Source organism: Cynocephalus volans, chromosome 4, assembly GCF_027409185.1.
Source record: "Cynocephalus volans isolate mCynVol1 chromosome 4, mCynVol1.pri, whole genome shotgun sequence".
In the NCBI taxonomy this organism is placed as follows: Eukaryota; Metazoa; Chordata; class Mammalia; order Dermoptera; family Cynocephalidae; genus Cynocephalus; species Cynocephalus volans.
In genome coordinates this window covers 28,865,396-28,890,236 of record NC_084463.1, presented here as the reverse complement: position 1 = coordinate 28,890,236, position 24,841 = coordinate 28,865,396, and the positions used below count along the sequence as shown (strand labels likewise).

Genomic DNA, 24,841 nt, shown 5'->3' with positions numbered 1-24,841 from the left:
ACTTGTGAGTAAGAGGACCCATACTTCAGGTGTTGCTGGGAGTGGCTGGAGCAGGGATTCAGCCAACAGCATCTACATTCCCAGAAGCTAAACTCCTGGAGATGATTCGGCCAAGTCCATCTTCTCTGCATGAAAATGAGCTAACTCTTCAAGGGCAGCTGTTCCTGCTACCTTTACGTGTTAAGTGCTAGGCCAGGGAACTAGTTACCAGGGTTGTTTCTCAGTGATCTTGCGCTGTATGAATGAACGAAGGCGTTAGTGATTGCACACACAAAAGGCTCAGGTGGATTCTTAGGCAGATGCAAAGATGGCAGCACGGCTGTCTGTAAGAACTAAGCATGGGAATCGCAAGCACAGAGAAAGAGGGCCCCGTGCAAAGAACCAGCGAGTAGATGAGATATTTGATACTAAGGGGAAAGACACAATCCCAGACCTTAGGCAGCATGCACAATACTGTGAAAATGCCGTCGCCTTCCTTCTGTGTGGATTTATTTATATACGAAACTGACTGACTACATATACATAAATACGCATACTCATGGGCGGAATACCAACTTAGTTCTTTTTTGTTGCTGCTGTTTTTCTTTCTTTTTTTTTTAATGATCATAATACCATTTTGAAAAGTTAATATTTCAACTTTCATTTCAGCACATTCTGCTCAGCGTTGAACAGCAACTTCAAATCCAGACAGTCGTCTTTGCTCCGGGAATTAGGGTTTGTATTCAGTATAATAAACGATTCCAAGATAAATATATTTTCTTTTCTTAATCCTGGATGGTGATGGGTCATCTTTCTGTTACAGAAACAGAAGAATCTGTTTCTATTTAGTTTGTCTGATTGCTTTGAAGAGGGGAGACAGGTTGGCTCTGAAAAAACTATGGCCCTCTTTTCATTAAAGTGTCAATAACACTCAGTCCATGCATATCGATAGCGGATTAGCTTGGGCTGAGTCTGTGTACAAGACCAATGCCTTTTTTAACCCAGCTTGTTTCCAGATCAATATACCCATCAGCATTTGAAAATTAGCCCCAGATGAGATTCCAATACTTGAGGTGGTGTGTCATGCTAAGAGGGCACCTAGCCAAGTCACAGATGTAAACACCTAGCTGGGGATTAGACATTTTCCATTAGTGGATGTGAGAGATTTCTGTAGACTCCATCTTCTCACCCACTCCCACCACACTACCCCCACAAATACTCCACCTTCTCTCTTGGAGCCCATATAAGATCTCTGGGCTATAATTCCAGCCATTTGCTTTAATAAGCATTTATTAAATATTCACTTGTATAAGGCACTTTGCCAGGAGTTCAGGGAAGGTGTGTGTGGGTGTGTGGGAGGGCTGGAGGTGACTTAATAAAAAGAATGACAAAAACATGGTCATTGTTTTAAAGGAGGCTTCAGCACTTTTCACAATTCTTTACATTTTCCAGTTCCATGAAGGTCCTGCTTCCTAAAGCAAATGTCCGTAACAAAAGTTCATAGTTCCTGGTCTCTCGTCAACATTGCTGGGAATTCTGCTCCCAACAGTAAGTGTATGTGGAAGAGCGTGGGTGTGGACATGATGAATGGCTTTAAAAGCACCACCCAGTATAGACTGCAGATGGGGCCAGTGGAGCATTCGCCAAACCTCCCCAGAGAATAGTCCCTCTCCAATTTATTTTTGTTCACCTATCCACAATACAAAATGCACTTTATGTTAAAAATGTACACACACTGAAACAAAAATCTCATATAGAAATTCTTACTCTGCTGTTTGTAATACACGTTGATACCTTCTACTCAGTTCTACTTCCCGTAAAAATGCTGTTTGCACCAGCAGGTTGAAAAATATTCATTAAGAATATTCATTATATAAGAACCAACTTCAGGGAAGAAAGAGTAAGAAAAAAAATAATAAAAACTCGGCATTTGATTATGGTGTACATTGTCACAAGGACATGCTGAGTCTATTTTTAACGCTCCAATCTTGTCTATAGCAATTTTTTTCCAGTATTTTAATAAAATAAAGGTATTTTATAGGGGATACTTGAAACTGGTATTTAAGCTTTAAATGATAGTAATATTGGCATAGAAAGAAAGTAGCACATGTTTTCTGTATCAATTTCTAATGTTTACTACATAGAATTTCCTGTAAAGTATATTTATATACTTTTTCATGAAAATGGAGTTATCAGACATCTGTAACTGCCTCATGTTTTAATGTATCACCTTGCAAATAAATATACACCTTAAAACATGAAGAAAAACAAGTTGGAATGACCAAGCTTTGTGCCCCAGCGTCATCTCGGGCAGAGCTGGGCCCGCACCTCCCTCATTCAGTGTGTCCTCTTCCCATTACTGTTCTGCACGGTTCCGATCCATGATCCCACTCTGACTTCTCCTACCTGCTCACAGCTGGCTTTCCCCCAATTCTTCCAGCTCACTTGAGCTCTTCTTTCTCAAGCTACCTTTACTCCCACTGTTTCTCTAAACAATCATCCCATAATCTGTACCCTTTTCCTGGGCGTGTTGATGAGGGTCGACTCCCAGATCCCTGAGAAGACAAGTTTACTGTCCTGAACCTGCCATTTAGCTGGATGAAGGGAACGTGGTGAATCAGGTTGGGAAAAACTCTGCAGGAGAGGAGCTAGCACTTCACTGCTTGGGACCTTAAGCTTCTGAGATAAGAAAACGAGCTATCTGGTCTACTGTAGAGGTGTTTTAAACAGTTAAGAAATAGCAACAGTATTGAAAATGAAAAGAAAACACAAGAGCTAACACCTAAACAGCACTTTTACATGACATGCTCTTTTCTAAGTGTTTTACACATTCGTATATGGAAAATTTAACCCTCAACCCTGCTCCTCACATTAACTCATTTTACAGAAAGAGACCCCTGAGACACGGTGACAACTTGATCAAGGTCTCACAGCCAGAGAACAGCCAAGTCTGACCCTCAGCTCTTGCTCTCTAACTAGGAATCTGTCCACACCCTGGGACCAGTTTTGCTTCATGGGTAGAGGTGAGCACCATTCCCAGTGTCTGAGCAACAGAGCAAGCAGAACTAAGAGAAACTCAACAAAACAAAACAAACAAACGCACAGGCCTCAAAAGCTGGGGTGGGGGGTGCAGAAGGAGCAGAGGAGAGTGGGGTGCAACCAAAACAAAGAGAAGCAGACGCAGGTATTATAGGCAGATGGGGCGTCAAATGCCTGGGCTGGGAGAGGAGCAAAGGCACAAACTGCTGGAGACAAGGGAATGGCTGGGAGGGATGTATCTGAGGGAAGCGGCCAGGCCTGCTGGCTGGCTCTGCTCTCCTTGAAGGCTGGGCTAGGGTGTGGCACAAGCACAGTGCCAAAAGAGCGTTAAAATGCTAGTCTTAAAATAAAGCAAGCTGGGAGTTGGATGGGACCTAAACAAAAGGCAAATAAACAGACAAACTTAGGGGAGAAAAAAGCCAAGGAGAGCAATTATTAGAAGATAATTTTCCGAGAAATGTATTATTAGAACAAAAGTCAAAAATATCTTAGTTCTACTTGATGAGTAAATTTATTGTAAAATCCAACTTCTAACTGCAAAATGACAACCAGAAAGGTGTCCTGGTTGGATAGAACAAACAGAATTCATCTCTGCTGAGGATCACAGAAAAAGTCCTTAATCCAGGCTCTCCCGGCCTCCCTTCCAGACCTCCCAGCCAAGCCCCACCTACCTTGTACAATGAGGTGGACCCGCGAAGTCTTTGGATGGTTGTCTGTCTGCACAGAGCACGTGTACGGGCCCTCGTCATACACATCCACGTTCTGGATCTCGATGCTGTACTGGGTCTGGGTGTTGCTCAGGAGGACCACACGAGGATCCAGGCACCACTTGTCATTCCCAGCATAGAGGATGGTGCTGCGGTTTAGCCAAGCCACCCGGGTGACCCGGTTGTCAATCGTGCACCTGAAGGGAAGACCAGACAAGTAAGTCAAGAGACTAGAAAGAAAATAGCCATCAGAGTGGAGTCTCCATGGCAAGGCTAGGATGTCTTGTGATGACGCCTTGTCTTTCTCCTTGACTCAACTACACACATATCCATTTCCTTTGATTTGTCATGAGTGGAACTTTCTGGAACTCAGCAGCAGAGGCCTTATGAAATTATAGCCTCAGAACGTTGGGTGTCTCAGACTTCTGGATCCTGAGCAGTTCAGTGCTTCTTAAACCCCCTGAGCACAGGACCACTTCAAATAACCTCTCAGTTGTAATCTGGAGGCAACTGATATACCGGAATGGCTAGACCTCGGGGAACACTGAACCTCCTTTTGTTCACAGAGTTCCATGATGTAGATGAGGGTAATAATCCCTCACACTGCTGTTGAGGCGTTTTCGGTGTACTAAGTTGTTCAATACTTAGAATAACCTTGTGAGAAATGTTCTATGTGAAAAGGAATTGAGAAACAGAGAAACTAAAGAATTCTCCAAGTCACACAGTCAATATGTACTAGAGCGAGACACAGCTTTCAACTACTCCACATAATTCCTCTCATCTCAGAATAGTGAATTCCAACAGAAGGCTATTGAATCAAAACTAAATATGGACCACCCTCGTTGCTATTTATCTCCATTGTACCCAGGGGCAGAAATGTTCAGTTACTGCTAGACTGAAGGCATTTTCCAAAGTCTCAAAACTGTTTGCACATATAAAAATAGATTTTCTTTATTTTTGCATCTGGAGTCCCCAAATTGTAGAAGCTCCCTTCTCTTTTCTACACTTTCAAATAGCCCAGTGACGCTCGCCAAGTCCTCATCCCATCTTTCCATCTGTAGTCATTCCCCTCTCCTGTGACACCAAGAATGTTCTACAGCCCTAGGCTAAATTCACAGGGTGTCCTGATCCTAACTATAATGCTGGAAATAGCAATATAGCATGGTATGAATAATGATGACTCAAATGTATACCTTCTTTTGCAGTGCACAAGGTAGTTTTACATTCTCACTGTCTCATTTGATTCTTGCAACAAATCTGAAAGTTAGATGCTCCTGCCTATTTTCTACTTTAGAGATCAGTTTCTAGGATTCCAAGTGTCTTGGAGACTCATTCAAGGTAAGAGAGCTAAGAGAGGTAGAATCCGACCTCTTGGCCAGGTATTCTAATTCCTGGCCGTGTGTGTATCTTAGGATGTACATGGGTGAATTTTTTCACTGGGGAGGAGTGCTTGCTTCTATTGAATTCACAGAATAGTCTGTGACCACAAAAAAAACCCCCCCAAAACTAGGAACTGCTATTGAGCAGATCAGCTTCCCCAGGCAGTCCCTCTCCACATTCTGTATTGTTCACCCTTTCTGCTGTACTTGGATAAGTGTCACACAGTCATTGCAGGGCCACTTAGGTGCAGATGGATGGCTTGCTAAGAGCTCTTGTGGGGAAAACTGCCCAGCGAGAAACACCTTTGCACTGGTGTCCAACAAGTTTTGTGCTGTTTATTGCATTTTCTTGAAGATCACAGAAAGATGCGGGAGAGATGCAAAGTCTTTCTGGCATCAGTCTGACACAGCATGGAAATGATGGAAGACCTAACTAGGGAAAGGTCAGAGGATTCTTTCTTGAAGTTGGCATGGACCACCTACATCAGGATCACATAAGAGATTTGTTACAGATTCTTAGTCTCATCCCTTGTCCTACTGGTTCAAAAGTTTTAAGAACTCAGAAATATAACTTTAGAACAATATTCCAGTCAGGTCATATATACCCTAAAGTTTGAAAACCAGTGGTGTAGAGCAGTGTATCTAGGACTACCTACATAATTTGGGGGGCCTGGTGCAAAATGAAAACATAGAGTCCTTTGTTCAAGAATTAATAAGAATTTCAAGATGGGAAGAGTGCAGCATTAAAACATGCATAGGTCCCCATGCAAATGAGCACAGCACGAAGCCAGCCTGAACGCATTTCAAAACTTCGCTGTGCTTATCACCTGGGGTGCTATGAGTTGAATGTGTCCTCAAAAGTTTTGTGTATTAGAAAACTAATCCCCACTGTGACAGTGTTAAGAGGGTGAAAAATCCTGTTATGGTAGTTGAAAGGTGGGGCCTTGGAGAGGTGATTAGATTGTGAGAACTGTACCCTTGTGAATGGATTGGTCCATTCATGGAGTAACAGGCATGGTTCTGATGGCTTTAAAAGGAGAGCGAGTGAGCAGATAGCTCTCTCTTGCTCAAGTCATTTGCCATGTGACACCCTGCATTACAGGGAAGAGTCACCCACACCAACATGGCCCAGATGCACCCCCTGAACTGTGGACTTCCCAGTCTCTGAAACTGTAAGCAATAAATATTGTTTCTTTACAAATTAACCAGCTTCAGGTATTTTGTAATAAGCAACAAAGACAGACTAATATATGGGGATCTTGCTGAAATGGAGATTCTAATTTGGTAGGTCTGGGGTGGGCCTGAGATTCTACATTTTTGTAAGCTCTCAGGTGATGACAATGCTGGTGGCCCCCCTGGACCATTCCTCAAGTAGCATATGTCTAGAAGTGAATCATAGGGCTTGAGAAGCACTGAGTTAGCACCTCACTATGCAAATGTGTGATCAGCAAACGGCAGCATTAGTGTCACTGGGGAGCTTGTTAGAGATACAGAATCTCAGGCTGCACCTCAGAGGCCGTGAATTGGATCTACGTTTTAATAAGAACTCCGGGCACCTCAAATGTGCGTGAAGTTCAGAATGGTCTAGAGTGTACTCCGAGCCTTCCCTTTGTCTTTGATGACAATGTCCAGGACACACTCTGAGAATGAAAGAGAGGGCGAAATGTGCGGCCCATGGTGGGGGGGGGGGGGCGGGCACCTGACACTGAGCCTTCCCGACGCTTCCTGCAGACCTGACAATCTGCATTTTGTTCCACCTCACCCAAAACATGATTTGGAACCACATTAGTTTGAAATCCCTCAAGAACGACAACACACTCTACAGCTTGCTTTGCTAGTGATGTACCAGGGACATTGTACTGATAACCTGAAGAGCAGTCACTGCTCTGACCTCTGCTTCAGTCCATGCAGGGAACTGGAGAAATTCACATCCGTGGCCAGTATTTCTTTGAACACATAGTACTACATGCTGAGCGCTTGCAAGCCTATCCTATGCACTATTTTATCATCTCAAAAAGTTTCTTGGGTTCATGCATTGTTTCCAACTTATGAATGAGATTAACTAAGGCTAAGAAACATTATCCACATTGACTAAAATCATACTGATATTAAACTGCAAAACCAAGATTCAAACACAGTTCTGTTGTTTTTGTTTCAAGTTTAGTGTTCTTGGCAATTTTTGTAGAGTCTTTCAAAATAACATCTAAACCAGTGTTTCTCAAATTTGACATGCATTAGAATCACCTGGAAGATGTGATAAAACAGATTGCTGAGCTCCTGCCCCCAGAGTTTCTGATTCAGTAGGTCTGGGTGGAGCCTGAGAATCTGTGCTTTTGATACAGTACCAAGTGACGCTGAAGCTGGAGAGTGCACTTTGAGAACTGCGGATTTGGATAGCTGGCTCCTAGTAAAATGAGAACAGCAGAGTGAATGGGCACCAGGACACGATCCTCATCTGAAACAGTTTTCCATTACCTTACGGAAGAGAACTTTCCTGTAAACCAGTATGTTCTGGGAAGCCAGAAGCAGTCCTTTATTTTTTCCTTCAGCAGCTGAAACGTGACCAGATACCGGGTGAATGGCCGTGGTGCAGGAAATGCTGACCAATAAACACTAAACTGCTTCAATAATTGTTTTCGATGCCCACAGTGGGGGCATCTCACAACCTCCTGATGGATACGCGAGGACTGTCCTGGGCTTCCCTGTGTGCATCTAATTATTGAAAATGGACTGAAATGGAAGCCGTCCCACCACCCACACCACATTACAGGGCCAGAGAGGTTTGTCTGCAGACATGCTAACGCGCCGAAGGCAGCCAATTTCCAGCACGGTTATGCGGCCCTGTGATATACTACATTGAAGAGTTGGCATAGCCTCAGCTGTGGTTTTGAGCACATCCAAGGTCATGTTCAGATGTCCAAACTGTCACTGCTGGGTATCAGTCTTGCTGAGTCTCCACAGAATTAATGCTGGCTTCTGCAGAGACGGATCACAAAGGTAACTCGGCAGCCAACTCCCGTCACCTCCCCATACCTGCCCCCATCTTTCCGTTTCATTTATCCAGTCTCCACAAAAACACAGAGGAGACATTTCTTTCAGGCTTGGAAAAAAAAAAACAAAAGCGAAAATGAGCATAATTGCTCCTTTAGCCAGAGTGAACGCTTTGGTTGGAGGGGAGGGGGGAAATTGAGTCAACAGGCTCCCTCTTTTCCGAGACAGCCCTTAATATAGTTTTTCTACAAAATTACTTTTGAAACACACCGTGGTATTTCACCTCCCTCTGGAAGGTGATTAACTGACTATGTGATTAACTGGGAGTGAGTAAGCTTCAAACTCAACTATCCCTGACTATTCCCGGTGAGCACAGCTGGAGATGGCCATTTGTCAAATACCAGGGAAACAGTCACAGGCTGGCATGACACAGGACAGGAAGAGAGGTGGGAGTGAGAAAGGACAGGAAGTGCCCAGACCAAGCCTTGACAATCTGTCACCTTTTCCCCACATTCTCTGGATACACTGGCCTCCCACCCGTAACATCCTCTCTGCACATCCTGCCACATATACAAAGAACAGAAGAACAGCCTCTGCACACCTAAGGATTCTGGATTGGGCCCTGGGACTCCCAAGTCCCCTCAACTCTGAAAGCTTCCTCCTCCGGCTTCAACACCAGCCCTTCAGAAACTTGCACTCTCCAGCCCTCTGGCCAGTGGCCATTCCGCCTTTGATGACTCTGGAATGACTTTCCCATCCTCCCAGTCCTTAGCCCCTCCCCTAATGCATGTGACCTCTAGGGATAGCCCTGCCCTGGCCTATGGAGAGAATCCAGACGGGGGAGAAAGCTTGGAAGGGACATTCATTTTTACCATTCTGAGGCTGAGCCACAGTGCCCTTCTTAGTCTATGTGTGCCTGTCTGCCCTCATTTCTTCCATGGAGAAGTTTCTTCTTCTAGGAAATAGGGCTGCTCTATCTCAGATGGATTACTGAGGAGGCCACTTCTGCATCTGTCATCAATACATTCTCTTCAGTGGTGAAAAGCCCCATGTGCAGGGGCTGGCCTGTTAGCTCAGTTGGTCAGAGTGCGGTGTTATAACATCAAGGTCAAGGGTTCGGATCCCCATACCAGCCAGCTGCCAAAAAGAAACAAAAGCTCCACGTGTAGTTGGACAGAAGAGGGTCCAGCCACACGTGCACATGCTCATCCATGCACAGAGTATGCTCAGCATGTGGTAGAGAACATTGACACACCTGTAATTTTCTGCAAATGCACCTATTGTTCCAAAGCACTAAAAATGCAGCCCTCTATGTCCTTAATCACTTGCTGATGAATAGTGGTTTATTACACATGTTGCTTTTATATTCGTATGTAGAGGGACAGCAAAAAATGATTAGGCAAGCCCAGGATGTTGAGTTGCAGAAATAAAACCACACAAGTATGGATTCAGGGCCTCAAGCCACTTTTGGATTTAGGATGAGATAGCAGAGAGATAAGAACCTGGGAATTGGAAGAAAAACGGAACAAAAGTGTCTGCTCGGAACTTTCTAAAGACAGGTAAAGTGAGTGTTGAAATACGGAGAAGGATTATTGCAGAAATAGAAAAATCCTGGTTTGGCCCTTCTTAAACATACCTGCCTGGAGATCTGAGGGCGCAGCAGGTCCAGCAGTGCGCACTCTGGCGCTGCCTCCCCAGCAGATGACCCTTTAACTGCCTCTGAAAGGCAGCATGGATCATGGAATGTTTGAGACCCCAGCGAAGTAAGTGCTTCCGCTGTTCACAGCACCTGCTCACAGTCACCTCTTATCACACAGAAATGCTCCAGCTGCCCCAAAGCTGAGCTCTTCTGAGCATTTGGCTTATGCCCCGCTCCTCCCCTCTGGGGAATGGCTCAGAAATACCCACACACCAGTTCCATGGCGTTGGTGATTGCCTCTTCCACAGCTGCTTTTGTGAGAAAGGGCTTTTTGGGGGAAACCAAGAAATGAATGGACCAGGTGCTTCATCTGAAAATTCAGATTTCAGCTAACACCTCAGTTCTTTCTTGTAAGAGAAGGCTTCACTAGTGAGTTGCTAGTGGGTTTTGAGTGTACTGGGTCTTTCTTAGCATCTAAACTCATGGTGATATTTGTGAAATCAGTTTGGGTCATACAGAGACAAAAACACTGGAATTATGCCCAGTTCTCACTGGTCTAACATCTCCCAACCATTACTGTTCTTGTCATACATAAGTAAATGGATGTGTGCTATGAAACCTTTCTCAGCTATGAACATGATGATAAGGCTGGCCAGACCTGGGTAGAGTAAGAGGGCACACTTATGATAGGGATGGAAAGACTAGGGGCAGAACAGAAAAACAAACAAAATGCAACTGCAGACACTCTGCACTGGGAGTGCCCTCAGCTGGTGAACAGCTGTAGTCAGAGCAAGGATCAGGAGGAGGAAGGAGGACAGGGTCTGAAGTCAAACAGCTGGAAGCAAAGGCCAACTCTGCTCTTGCTGCCTCTCAGACCTCTGATATCTTCCCTGAATTTTATTTAAGTCATGTGCAGGGGAAATAACTCTTCCTCCTGCATGGGGTTAATGGGAAGATTAAATGAAACCATGCACGTAAATGCATTGCTTTGTACATAGTGGAAGCCCAACCAATATATTATTACACAGTCTATTACATGTACTGCTTGCTCATCTTAGGTAAGTATGTGTGTCACTTCGCTGATTTGATTGTATGTTCCTGAAAGACAAGGACCACTCCTGATTTATCTTGTGCCTCTAAGAACATTGTATAGAGTATGAATTAAGCACACAATGAATATCTGTCCACTCATTAATTACCTGATGAAAATCTCCCATCTTTCACAAATTCCTGAGGGGTAAAAGACCATAGGGCCCGTGTCCAATAAAGGCCCAGGCTGTGAGAATAAATTACTCTCACTCCACCAACCTGCACTTACAAACACAAATGCACACACCTACCTCTATGCCTGGTCACTATTCATGGGCATCAGTACAAAGTAGGTGGTCCTCTCCCACTCCTCTAATGTCTTGGGGATATATCATGAAGGCTTTGTTTTGTGGCCTCCAGGAAGTCTCTCCAAAAGCACACCTATCCATCTGTTCTTCCTGTCCAAGTCAAATAAAGTAGCATTATCTCAACGTAAACTCTGCTGGTAGGTGGGCCATGACTTTTCTGAAATGAATAGCACAGCATTTTGATTTGTACTCATGACAAAAGCCCAATACTAATCCAAATGCTGAAGGAGGCATGGGATTACTCCACAGGTCATATCACATTTGAAAGTCACAGCTCCCACAAGCCACTGCTTTATTCAGTAACTTTGTTATATTCAGTGGCCAGGGAGAATCTAAACTCTAGCACAAGATAATCTGGGCAATGTGAGGGCATCTCTATCATATCACAGGACCACACACAAAAGCAATGGAAACTTTTTCTATAGGTAACCAAAGCCAGGCCACCTGAAAGCATTTCTTTTTATTCCTTTCTCCAACGTATACAAAACAGTCCAAACATCAATGAGGGTCTTTTGAATTCCTTCATGGAGACCAACGGTTTCCAGGGAAGAGAACCCAAAAGTGCTGAAAGGGAATTCAGTGAAAATTCACCTTGGACTCCATCTACGCTTTGAACTTGGCTCTCGTGAGTGAAGCTTGCAAAGCTCCACCTCACCCTTTCTGATGCTTAATTCTATGTGTCAACTTCACTGGGCTACAGGGTGCCCAGATAGTTGCTAAAGCATTATTTCTGGGTGTGTCTTTGAGAATGTTTCTGGAAGACATTGGCATTTGAATCAGTGGACTGAGTAATGGAGATCCTCCCTTACCAACACAAGCTGGCATCATCCGTTGAGGCCCTAATAGAATAAAAAGGTTAAAGAAGGGAAAATTTGCTCTCTCTGTCTGAGCCAGGACATTCATCTCTTCCTTCCCTTAGACATTGGCTCCCCTGGTTCTCAGGCTTTCATACTCAGATTGAAATTTACACCACAGGTGTGAGCCAGTTCCTATAATCAATCTCTTTCTCTCCCTCCCTCGCCTATTGATTCTGTTTCTCTGCAGAACTCTGACTAACACACCCGCCCACCCCATATTGCTTTGGATATAACATTGGGCTACTTCTCACTACTACCTGAACACTTTGTTCACTTTTGGGATTCGGTGAACCAATGCTTTACTTGAAATACGCTTTCATATTGTTTGTTAGACAAATTCATATCCCCCTACTGAGGCCAAGTTTTATTTAATTTCATTTCATACCCCAACTACCTTTTCTCTGCAAAGGTTGTTATTCCCCGGGAGTGTTCTCCAGACATCCTTTACGTAGTGGTTGCAGTGTGTTCATGCTTTATCTTGTTGTGACATTTGGAGCTCTAAGAAGGCAGGAAGTGCATACTGTTTCTCCATTCCAAGGACCCTCACACAAGGACTCTTGGTTACTTTCAGGACGATTTGGATCCTGGTGAGTGTGTAGGTGGCCGTCGAGGATGGAAGAAGCTTGCTAAACAGAAAAGTGGAGGGTGCATTTCAGGCCGAGGGATGAGCACGAGCAAAGCACAAAGGAGCTGGGAAAAAATGGGTAGAGAGTCTGCAGAAAAATGGAAATGTGCACCCACTGTATGGGAAAGTGACCAGAGACGAAGCCAGCATGTCAGTGCAGTGCTTTCCCTGCGTTCCCCTCACAACCGCTGCAGACTGGCCTGTAGGGATCATATCACAGGCTCCCCTGCCCTCTGACTTCCTGCTGGGCTCAGCTGATGGGAGGCAGTGGCAAGAGACGGGGTGGGGGAGAAAGGAGAGGGGTGTACAGGGGTCTACGTCCCTCCATCAAAGATCACAGCCCCTTGCCAGTGGCCCTCTCCACACAGCCCTCCCTCCCTGGTGGGAGCTGAGACCTCCTCCCCTTAACCCTTCAGGCCTGGAAGAGCTAATGATGTCCTCCTGTTACCAGTTCCAGGGTCCTGACTGTCCCATGTGGTTTTCCTACACCATGGCTGCCTCTTTGTAAATATCCACTTTATTAAACTCTGCTCAAATTCTCAAATTACCCAATTTGAGCATGCCATCTTTTCCCTGCAGTAATCCTGACTATGACAGGTAGGTCATGCAATACACCATGCGAAAGATTTTTCACTTTATCATGAAGACAAAGAGCGGCCAGAGATCCAAAACAAAGAACTCTGCACAGGCTACCTCAAAGAATCACTGACGGTTATAAATGGCTCTCAACTTGAGCTGATCTCCTTCTCCAGGGGTCAGCCTCCCTGGCAGGGAAGAGGCTGGAAGAAGAAACAGGATTCCTGAAAAGGAGACCATCTGTAGCCTCTCCTTCATCTTTGCTTTGTCCCCTGCACTACCTGCAACATGTAAAGCCCACACCCGACACAAGGTGTCATCCAGTTCCTGGATATGTTAGGCCCAGCCTGGGAGGATATTTGTAGGGGGAGCACTACTGATTATTATGCAAACTAGACACATTTTGCAATCACACTGGGTAAACCGGGACTCACTCTGGCAGACTTGGATGGATGGTATATATCAGGCCCATTGTGCCACGTTAGAAAAGGGGTGGAAATACCTTGCACCTGCCACGTGCAGGGCCTGGGGTGGCTGAGAAGCATGCCCCAGCCCAGAGCCCTGGGCATATGCTTGGTCTCTGCTGAAGCCGGCAGAGGCGTCACTCCTGGCCTCACTTCTGGCTAGTTCTATCCCTAATTTCTGGTTGAGATACACGTTAAGCCCCTCCCCCAGGTCTGGACCCTGCCTCCAGCAGCCTCCTATCACCCTGAAACAGTTTATATTTAGGACTTGACTACCATCTGTATGGGGAGAACCTTGCAGCTTAGGATCTCAAAACCACAGCTAAGGCCAAGTGAAGCTGACCTGTCCCTTACAGCAAGCAAGGATAAAGGGCACAAAGATCCTGACCAGGCAGCTACAGCCTGGCATCCACCCCGGTGACCACGTACATGCACAGCCCTGTATGGGGCTTGGGAGGGTCAGAAAGAAGGCAATCCAGTTTAAGGCCAAAACCCCCGCCCCATGCACAGGAAGAGAGTGGCCAACTAACACTAGAACTCTAGAGTGACAAAGGGCACTCCTGGCCTGCGGGGACCTTCTTTGTCCTCTCAGTAAGTGACCTTGGCCACACATCATTTCCCTTCTTGGTGGTGCCACTGTGTCTCAGTGACTGCCCAGGGCCGCGTAGAAGTGATGGGCAGCTGGTGTGTAAGCTGCCATGCTCCCAGGGGAGAGGCTGTTTCCACCCTCTGAGAGGCTGAGACGAAGTCTGGACGGCAGGACAGAGCCGCCATGCAGATGTGCACCGCAGCAGCTCCAGGCTTGCCCATCTTTGTCCGTGTCCCATAAAGCCCTCGGCAGCCTCCCCTCTCTCTGGAGGAAGAGAGGAACGGGTCCCCAGAGTCTGGAGAAACAGCGCTCACTAAGACAAGGGAATGTAAGAATAATTAAGTGCAGAAGAGGTAATTGGATCTCTCTCGATAGTTAATCTAGGTGATGCAATATCTCGCGGGGACAGACGGGTCCCCAGGAAGAGGAAAGCTCCCAGAGGGAGGGAACCATCTCTGCTGCATCCCACAGCCCCTCCTCAGTACTCAGGGAGCCCTTGTCATTTGCTGGATTTCTTCATCTGTCCCCTGTGACACTGGCAGTTTGAAGAACTCCCCCTTGGGGGAGTGCACATCTCTCCAGCCAGTTTGCTGTTGAAAGTGGGTAGGGCCAGCTTCGGCCCCTCTTTCCCTCACCTTCGCCATGGGAAGCTGGCTCTGTGCAGGAGCAGCAGGATGCAGTGCAGTGGCACAGGGAGGCGGGGACCAGATGGTACTCAGCCAACTCCTGCTTTACCTGTCTTACCTAGTAAGGACCATGGAAGGCCTAAGAGTGGAAGTCTCCCAGGTGTGCTCACCTAGCAGAAGGACACAGCTATTGTTCTGCCTCGGTTGCTGACCAAAGGGCAATGCTGGAGGAAAGGGGTCTGCAGGCCATGGCCCCTACTGCAGAGAGGAGGGTGCAGGCCAGCTGGGAGCAGGAGCCAGCGCTGGAAGACCAGAGCTCCCTGAAGGTAGGCAGGGAGCAGGCGGGTTGTGCATCCACTGAACCATCCCGGGCAGGATATGGCAGTAAGTCGGGGGCAGCCCAGCTCCCTCAGCCTCTTATCACCTGTGCCACCACCCAAGTTTCCGTGTGCTCCTGCTTCTAATGGCCCAGGCCTGCTGTTTGGAGGCCTGCCTGTAGGCTTCACACCCCTTTGCACCCTCTCACAGAGCCCAGGAGTTTGCTTCCCACAGCGCAGGCGTGGGGGCCGTCTGTGGGAGCACGGGAGGCCCTGCCACCCTGCTGGGTCTTCGCCTGAAACTGAGCCTCCACTTGGCTTCTCGCCCCGCCCTCCTGCCATACCTCTGCCGTTTCTCCCAGAGCACTTCCCTAAGAAGTCACCAGCAATCAACCACATTTTATATTGACAAAATAAAATTAAAAAAAAAAAAAAAAAAGTCACCTGCACACAAATCCTCATCTCAGGGTCTGCTTCTGGGGAACAGACAAGAGAATCCTGTGTGTAATTCTCACCAACACTTGGTGATTAGAAGGAGAAAGCCTTGAAGAGAGGGAGAGATATTTTAGAGGCTCCAAAGAAGGGCAGGTGCTAGAATTATGCTGGCAGCTCTGCAGCCAGGCACTGGGAGCAGGGGTGGAGTGGGTGTCCCCGGCCCCCAGGAGAAAGGAAAGTAGACTGAGCAGAGCTTGCAGCCAAGAAGAGCAGAGAAAGTAGCAACCACCCTGGCTTAGGAAGAGGTTTGGAGGACCGAGGGCATTTCTGGGTTCTGGGACACTGAAACCAAAAGGGTACAACCCAGCCAGGCTTAAGTACTAAAGAGGGACACCTGGCAGAGATTGCAGCAATTTGGTGGGGGGCAAGGCACGTGGACTGGAAATCTTATGAAGGGGTGAGCCCTGAGCTCAACTTGAATGAAAGACCTACCTGGATGAGTGGAGGACAGGTGATAGGATGTTGTCCCTAGGAAGAATATGGTGTCTGAAGATCTGATGTGGATGTGGGGCATATGTGTAGGGTCTGGTCTGACAGGAATGGGGCTCTTGGAGGATGCACAGGGAGAGCCTGGGAAGGAAGACTAGAGTCAGCTTGCAGAGGCCCTGGGATGCCATGCCCGGGGGCTTGCTCTCATCTGCAGCAGTGAGCTGCTACTCGAGGGGACGGGGGCAGCCAAATGGCATGAGGGAAAGCACATTCGGAAGCAATGAAGCTGCAGGGGGGAGAGCGAAGACAATGGGTCAGGGAAGCCAGTCACTGCCAGAAACCTGGGGAACACCACGGTGTCCCTTCCCAGGGAGACTCCCCTTCCAAAATATGCTTGTTCTCACTTGTGTCATCATATACCTGAACAGATATTCTCTCACGAAGACAGGATCTACCTAAACAGGGCTGGCAGGGCAGACAGAGTTTAGGGGTATTTGTGGCTCAGAGGATCCCTGCCCACTGGTCAGGTTCACTGGATAACCCTTCCTCGCACAGAAGTACCCGGGGCCGTGCTTCTCCTTTATTAGTTATACTTCACCTCAGGTTATCACCAAAGATGTGGATAAACTGAGGTGTATGAGAACACGTTTATTTACCCATTTATTTGAAAATGTTCAGTGAGCACCTACTGTGTGTCATGTTTGTGTTAAGAACTTAAGAGATCCTATACAGAGGTGAGCAAGACAGGCACAGACAGACATTTGACCACGCAGGAGGCAAAGAAAGACAGGATGACAATGAATTGTGCTGTCTCCTGTGGAGGACACTCGGGTGCTGTGCATAAAAGAGACAGGGGTTGGGGGCCCTGGCCTAATGGTTCAGGGGAGGTCTTGTGGAAGTGGTGTTCTTGCTGAGAACTTTACAAATGAGTATAAATTTGGTGCTTGGAGAGACATGAGAGATAACCCACCAAGAGGGAACCTTGAGAGATAACCCACCAAGAGGGAACCTGCAGAGAGGTTAAGTCTATGCAGCTACTTTGTTTATAAGCCTAGGGCTATTTAGCTACTTACTTCAAGGCAGATTTGAGACAAGAGTCTGCATCTCCTCATTCCTTAACCCAAGATAAAATAGTAGTGTTTTCTAGGGTTACCGGATTCTAAAAGAGATTCTATAATGAACATTCGGAAAGCCTGACAACGTGCTGGATGTGACTCAGATTTTAACAAGAACTCTGCCATCTGGAAGCTGCCATGCATTGGTATATTTTACCTGATATCCCCTCGGCCAGCACGTTCCTGTTGGAGAGAGTCAGTGGCCATGCGCGGTGCTTCTGGCCTGATGCCTATGGAGTCCAGGCAGCTGGATGCTTGCTTCCTTATTTCATCCGCTGAGATGGGCCTCGAACCCTCATCTTCCTGTGGCTCAGTTTTCATATGTGTCAACTGGGGGAAAAATGGTCTGCCCACACTGTTCTTACAATGGAACGAGGGTCAGAGTAAGTGCTGAAGGAAGAGCACAGGACTCTGCGAGAGCGGGGGTGTCAGTGTTCTCAGGCCTCCTGTGACACTACAGCTGCCCTCTCTTCAGTGTTATTTTCCGAGTAACTGAATGCATGCCTGCAGCACCATGTTCAACGTTACACATTTATTTATTGTGCTTCTCTGCCTGTGGAGATGCAGTGCTCGTTCTTTCAGAACAAAACACGCTCTTTACTCTATATTTTAGGAGCTTATGATACAAAGAAGATAACAGCTACTTAAATGAAAGAAAGCAGGGGACCTGCACAGGCAATTGAATGGCAAATACTGGAGATACAGAAGTAAGGCCCCATTTTAACCCTCAAGGTGCAATGAACAACCTTGAACCAAAACAGGAAGCCCTTAAGCAAGGGTGGTTTTCCTGCCCTCTGGCTGGCAGAAAGTGGGACACAGAAGGAGGGTGAGGCGGTGGGAGGACAGCTCCCAAAACGGCGGCCAGAGGAACCATTCCTGCGGGCACCAGAGCTGCACCACTAACTCCTTCCCGACCAATTTTCATCAACCAACACAGGCAAATCATTATCCAAGTTCTTTACGGAAACGGTTGGTATCAGTGGTGACATTCTCTATGAACTGGTCTCTGTAGGAAGGAATTCTGGTTGGGGTGTAGGAGAACTAGTTCTTATCCTGCATAAATTCCCCCGATCTTGAGCCTCCAACAGCAAGTTCAAGTCATTCCCTAATCTCACTCAAATCGACCTCTCTGAAGTCCAGGCAGTGGGCGTGGGTGGGAGCAGAAGCCAGTCTCGCCTCACCAGGACAGGCAGGCGAACAGGCTGCACTAGCCTCTCCTGCCAGGCCCCTTGCCTCCAGTCCTAAGCATCTGCGGTACTCCCTCTCTTTCTGAGGGAGGGACCTTTCTAAGAAATCTGTTGGAAACAGACCCACTTGTTCAAAACCTTTCTGTGGTTCCCACTGCCTTCAGAACGAAGCTCCAACGGTTGAGAATCTCACGCCAGGGTCTTGCAGTCTAGGATCCTGCTCATGCCTCAAGTAGATCCCTCGCCTTGCATAGGAGCCATGCTGCATGACGTGTCTGCAGTTTCCTGCAGTTTCCCCACAGCCCCATGCCGGAGCGCCCCGCCCACGTCCTCACACCCACACCCTCCTTCACAAGGCTCCCTGTGACCTCACAAGTCTGCAACTCACACAGCTCCATCAATACCCTGGCAGGCCATGTGGCAGTTGTGAGGGCAGGGCCAGTCCATTTTCCTTATGTTTCTTTGTTTCAACCCTCCAGACCTGTTTTGTCTACATGGTACCTGGGCCATTATCTCTATCAATCAGTGAGTGTCGGGTTCCTGAAGTGAAGGCACATTGTAGCAGGCATCTTCCCTAAACCAGGTGTCACTGAGACAATAGCTGGCTTCACATACAAGCCAAATACTGGAATCTGTCCAACTGTTTGCCATGGTTACTCATGCTGGGCTGCCAGGAGGCTGACATGCCTGCATCTGTAGCACGTGTGAGCCACGCCACTAGAAGTCACAAAGCCACGTTTTGTGCTCCACAAAAACTTGCAAAATGAGAAGAGAGAATGCAGAAGACATTTCATGACAATGTTTTCGTTAATTAACCAGCAAAAGAATAGTTCAAACTTTCCTTGCACATGACAGCATGCAAAACCCCCTCACATATAACTAACATCTCATGGAATCATCCAAACAAAGCTGGAGGCAGGGACACATGTGTGATTGTGAACAAGTCCCTTCATCTCTCGGGGCCTCAGTCTCCTCATTTGTACAAGACAATGATGATGTCCAAGAGTCCTCAGCCATGCAGATCTTTGGTGACTAAGCTCCCTCCCCCTCACTCAGGCGAGACTCATGCAGACCTCACTGCCTCCTGGCCCTGCTGCCAGCACCTCCGTCACACCTCCCCCTCCTCTGACAGGCAAGGCTATCTGAAACCCACAGCTAATCCACGTTTTGCCAAGGTGTACAGAGAGAGGAAAGGTCTAGGAGGTTAGAATAGAAAGTGGAGTGGAACTGGGAAGGCAGGGACACCAATTACTAAAATACGATAAATGCAAACATGCCTTCACTTCTTATGCAAATTCTTGGGAGAAAGAAGGGTGTAAGTGCAAAAGAGCATGTTTTATTTCAGCTCAGCAGAATGCAGAAGAATGAAACAATATTAATTAGGATTTAAATGCATGGAGCAAAATTAGCAACATGATCGCTCCTTTCACTGTAATTATCAAGGGAATCGCAAAAAAGTCGGGGGGGGGACGTGGTGTCTTCCCCTACTTTCCACTTGGGAGACACATTCCACCGTTCTTAGTCTTGTGACTTCATGGGACAAATACTGTATTTCTAGCATCTCCTTAGCAAAGCTAACCAGCTCTCTTTGAGGCTTTGGTTTCCTTTCCCCACACCCCAGTAATCAGCTGATTTCTAGATCCAAGTGGTTCTGTCTGCCAACATGATCTCCTATGACCGATCATCTCTGAGAATATCAGACGATGCTCCTTCCTTCTTCTGAGAATATTTAGTGTAAAAACAAATCTCCTACTCCCAAAGTCCTAACAGACCTGGAATTGGATTCTTCTAATTATGAATAGAATGCACTTTGGTAGTTTTAGCTTCATCAAAATGTGTTAAAAATGTTCAATGCTCAGCAGAACACCCAAAGAGAAGAGAATGGTGATACAGTTATCTGCAGGAGCTGAGACTGTTCTTAATAAAAAGCCTAAGTCAAATTGCACCAGAGAATTCAAGAAAAGGGCAGTAGGTAAAATAGAGAAAAGGGAAAAAGTTAAGGAAATAGTTGGGAGAAGAAAGACAGTTTTAGGGTAGCTTACAAGGTTGAGGTCACATATGTTTGTACCTCCAATACTCTGTATTCCTTTGTAATATAGTCATATGAGCCCATAATTGAAATGATTGCTAGAGGGAGGCAACTATTCCACATGTGCATTGAAGAAAAATAATAGCAATAACAACAATGACAAAAAAACCCCAAACAATTTTCATTTCCTAATAAGTCTTCCTTCCATGACTTTGAAATAGAGCAGACAGCAAGCTGCAGATTAACCAAAGCTGACCTTACTTCTATATCAGCATGTATAACCCACCTGAGGCCTGTCTTTAGGAATTCCATCTCAAAATAAATTTCTCTTATTTTAAAAGCAAGGGTCTAAGTGATTGGGTCAAGTTTACCAGAGTTCTCACTTGGGAATGGCAAATCCTGGACTCGGGCTCCTGGGATCTGCTTACTGCCCCTTAATCTCACTGAGGATAAAACCAGACCCTTTGGATCAATACATACACAAGATGCTGGAAAACTGTCCCCTAGGTTGGTTCTAAAACTGTCATCAAAACTCAGTAATAACAATACTTACACAGCCATATGCATTATACAATACTGCTCTTTCTAGAAATGCAGTTTGGATACCATGTGCCTATACAACCACCTTCAAAATCCTCTTCAAGAATATACAGCCAATAGACCTCACCCACCCACCCCACCCACACATATGTGTTGCTTTTGCAAACTGTGCTTTCCAGGGAGTGTTTTGTAAAGAGAAGTGTTCACATGACAATCTCCCGGGCAATAATACCATCCCAAAGAAAAAGCCCTGCACCATCCACAGTGATCCCTAACCTTCCTGGCTCTCTGTACCTGTGTGATCTCCTGGCAAGCTGAGTTGGTTGGGTGAACTCCTAACCCCACAACTATAGCCCACTGGGAGATGCTTTGTGACTCCTGTTCCCATATGAAGGAAGAAGACAGAAATCTACGCAGCCTGCGGACAGTCCACGATGAGCTGAGGATAACCCATGGAGAGGCAGCATCTGATCTTTTTTTCTCTGAAGTCCCTACGTAGCCTCTACATTCCACAGCTGAGGGAGTAAGCAGGGCTGGTGACAAGTGAGAGCAGCATTTTGCATGCATATTCGAAAGACATTTATTATCTGTAGGACAACGTTCAGCAATTGCTCTACTATTTAATTTGTGATAAATGGTCAGTAAACATGTGTATCAATGTTAAAACACACACACACACACACACACACACACACACACACCACACACACACACAACCTCAAAGAGAGACTTCAATTGGATTTCCATACTTTAATGTCTAGTAACCCGAGAAGCAAACCATCCAGACAGGGCCAGTGCCACGTGCCACGTGTCCCACTTGCCTTGTGCTGCACCTCTGTTCCTGCTTCTCACCCATCCTTCTGCCCTTCATCTGCAGCCCCAGCCAGTCTTCTGCAAAATGCAAACTGATGCTCACAGGGCAGGGAAAAGCAGAGGACACAGGGCGAGGGTGCCCACATACAACAATATCCTTTGTCACAAAAGCCTGAAAAGAGCGTAAACCTTTCAGGGGTCAGTTCCCTCACCAGCATTCTGCTCGGTTCAGTCCCTTGGATGGAGAGGGTGGATCTAAGACCAGAGGTAGGGTCTGGAACTTGCAGACTGTAAACTTAGATATCACTAAGCCTGCGGCATGACATCCTTTCTCCTATTAATAGCAACTTCTTCCATTCTACTCGCCCCAGAAAACAAAATGAATGAGGCTTGGCTGTGAGTGTAGGAGAGAATAAAACCCAGGATGGCAATAAATTGGAGTGCAGAGTGGCAGACACTGTAATCCGCTGGAATGCCGCTCTGGCTCAAGGAAAAGAACCTCTTTCGGGAACCAGTGAAGGGAATCAATGCCCATAAAAGCATCCGAGGCAGCAAGCAACAGCAGAAAAGACAGATACTGTTGACCAGAACATGCGGCAGATTGCAGGTTGTAAAACAAAATAGAAAGTCATTAAAAAGGAGGGCAAAGGGCATGGTTGTGCAATGTGGATGCCACGGGGGACCAGTGTTATAGGGGACTCAGGACTTCCCACCATCTGGAAGGTTAGCACAGCCGAGACCCTCTCTGCATGGCCCTGGGATCCCACACTGCAGATCCGTCTCTAGGCATGAACTGCAGAGAGGTGAGAGACAGTTCGTATTTACTGCCACTTATGTAACAGGTCTATTTGGAAACACATTCTGAGCAGCTTATCAGGATATTAATCCATCACAGGCATATTGAGCTATATTCACCTAGGGTTCGGATTGCTTTAACCAAAGACTTTCTTGGGAAGCATGCCAGGGTACAGTCTCTGGAATGAGTTCCCTTTTCTGGCTCATTCACCACCTTTTGATCCACCAGAGGGCAGAGTCAACCCATAAGACTCAGACTCAGGGACCTTGTGGGGCAGTTTTGCAAGAAGGGGCCAGAAACACAAAGACATGAAAACATCCTTTGTCTTGGAAGTTAGAGTCAAGGAGAGTTTCTGGAACGTTTAGGACAGAAGACTGAATATAGGACCCAAAAGAAGCAAGTTAAAATGTTCTTAATGTGTTGTGCCTCAGTTTCCCAACATGCAAACGGAGCAGGTAATTGAATCATTTCTGATGTACCCTGTAAATAAAACCACGATTTCAGATCACAGAGAGCACCTCTCACAGCAAAGAAGTGGCAGCCGGCAAAGGGACAGGCTGCAAGGTCACAGCCAGCAAAAATAGACAAAAGGCATGCTCTGGAGGCTCCTTCAGAACCTCTGCCTGCTGCCTCCCTCTCCCTTGGCCCCTTGGTAGGTCTTATTCCTTGTGCATTCGGATTTTTACCCTCTTTCTCTTTTTCTTTCTTGTGCTGCCTTGGCTACTCTCTCCAGCTCCTCTCCTCTTGGGAGAAATCAAAGTAAAACGAGAAACAACTCCTAGGGGAGAAACGACAGCAGCTCTTCCTCCCCTCCTCCTGCCCCCACCACGGGAGGTGGCTGCGAAGTCCTGGCACCCTGCCAGCCATGGGGAGAGCTTTGATTTCCAATCTGATCGCCTCATTTTGTCAGCCGCTGCATACCACAAACAGCTCAGCCCCCATTTATCACAGAAAAGAGGGGGTGACAGAAAGAAAAAAGTAGAAGAAATACCTTCCTCTCCACAATAAATAACCAGCACACGTGTCTCTTGTCACCCTGAGCACTGTTCGTGCTGTGCATCTCACGACCTCACCGTTAGGAAGGAACTCGCCACAGCCAGGTTGGAGAGAAACAGTACCTCCCTGCTACTGTTGACGGCACTCTTGTACCCACCATTTCCAACCATCAGACTCTTCTGGAAAGAATTGATGGATTTGGGATCCTCTTGATCTTGGTGGTTTGTATTTCTGCTCCTATCCACACACATTCACTCGCACCCCCAGACAGCCAACCCACACTAACACAGTCTCCCACTCCCCCACGTCTCACAGGGGCGCTTGTGGGGACTCAGGGAGCTTACAGGAGGTGTCATCCTTTTCTGGGCACGGCTCCTTCCTCTGCCAACCACACACATCCCTCCTCACCCGGGGCCCCAATCAATCTCTCTCTCCCTCACATGCACACCACACACACACACACACACCTCAGACCACACTGTACACACAGACCCCCGCCCCCAGATACTGTATTATCTTCTATTTCCCTACACTCTGAGGATGCACGTGATTTAGTCTAACTTGAGTATCATGGTATCATGGAAAACATCCTTTCTTTATATAGTCACTCAGTCACCAATTTTTTTTGCATACCTACTGTGTGCCAGACAGTGTGCTGGGGCTGGGTACACAAAGATGAACAGGACAGGGTACCTGCCCCATCGTGTGGCCAGAGGCAGGACGTGCTTTGGGCAACTAGTGCTTTCCAGCTTGAGACACACATCAGGCATACTTATGGAGCTTTGGAAAAAGCCTGTATTTTATAAATACCGCCCCCCCCCCATGATATTCAAAACAAGTTGTTCTGATGAGCAACTCTGAGAACGATTATTGTGAGTGGCTGATGAACAGAATTTGGGTAGAAGTGGGAAACCAGATGTGCAAGATACCTGGACAGGTGAGCAACGGCATTTTCACAAAGAGCATTTCAAGTTACCTTACAGAATCTGGAATATAAAGGGTAGGCACGGAGAGTTTCAAACAGGGCAGTGCTGAGCTTAGAGCTGTGCTCTGGAGAGACCGACTCTTGCTGTAGGAGCACTTACAAGACCACCCAGCGAGCCACCCCAGCCAGGGTGCTGAACCCGAGGCATGGCAGGCCTCAGTGGCTGGGAGGAAGGGTAGAGGTCAGAGTTGTTAGGAAGTAGAGCCTATGGCCCAGATTGAACATGCGGGGGTGGGAGGGTGATAGTGCAAAGGAAGTAGTATAACGCAAT

The 24,841-nt window shown here is 46.8% G+C and overlaps 1 protein-coding gene across 5 annotated transcripts in view; it reads right to left on the bottom strand.

Moving 5' to 3' along the window:
- The window catches only part of NTM (neurotrimin), a 387,328-nt gene that overhangs the window by 164,455 nt on the left and 198,032 nt on the right, over positions 1-24,841 (bottom strand). For all 5 annotated transcript variants that reach the window (XM_063093473.1, XM_063093469.1, XM_063093470.1 and 2 more), the window contains one exon: positions 3,690-3,922. In XM_063093473.1, the coding sequence (XP_062949543.1) occupies positions 3,690-3,922 (233 nt within the window). The remainder of the gene's footprint in view (positions 1-3,689; positions 3,923-24,841) is intronic.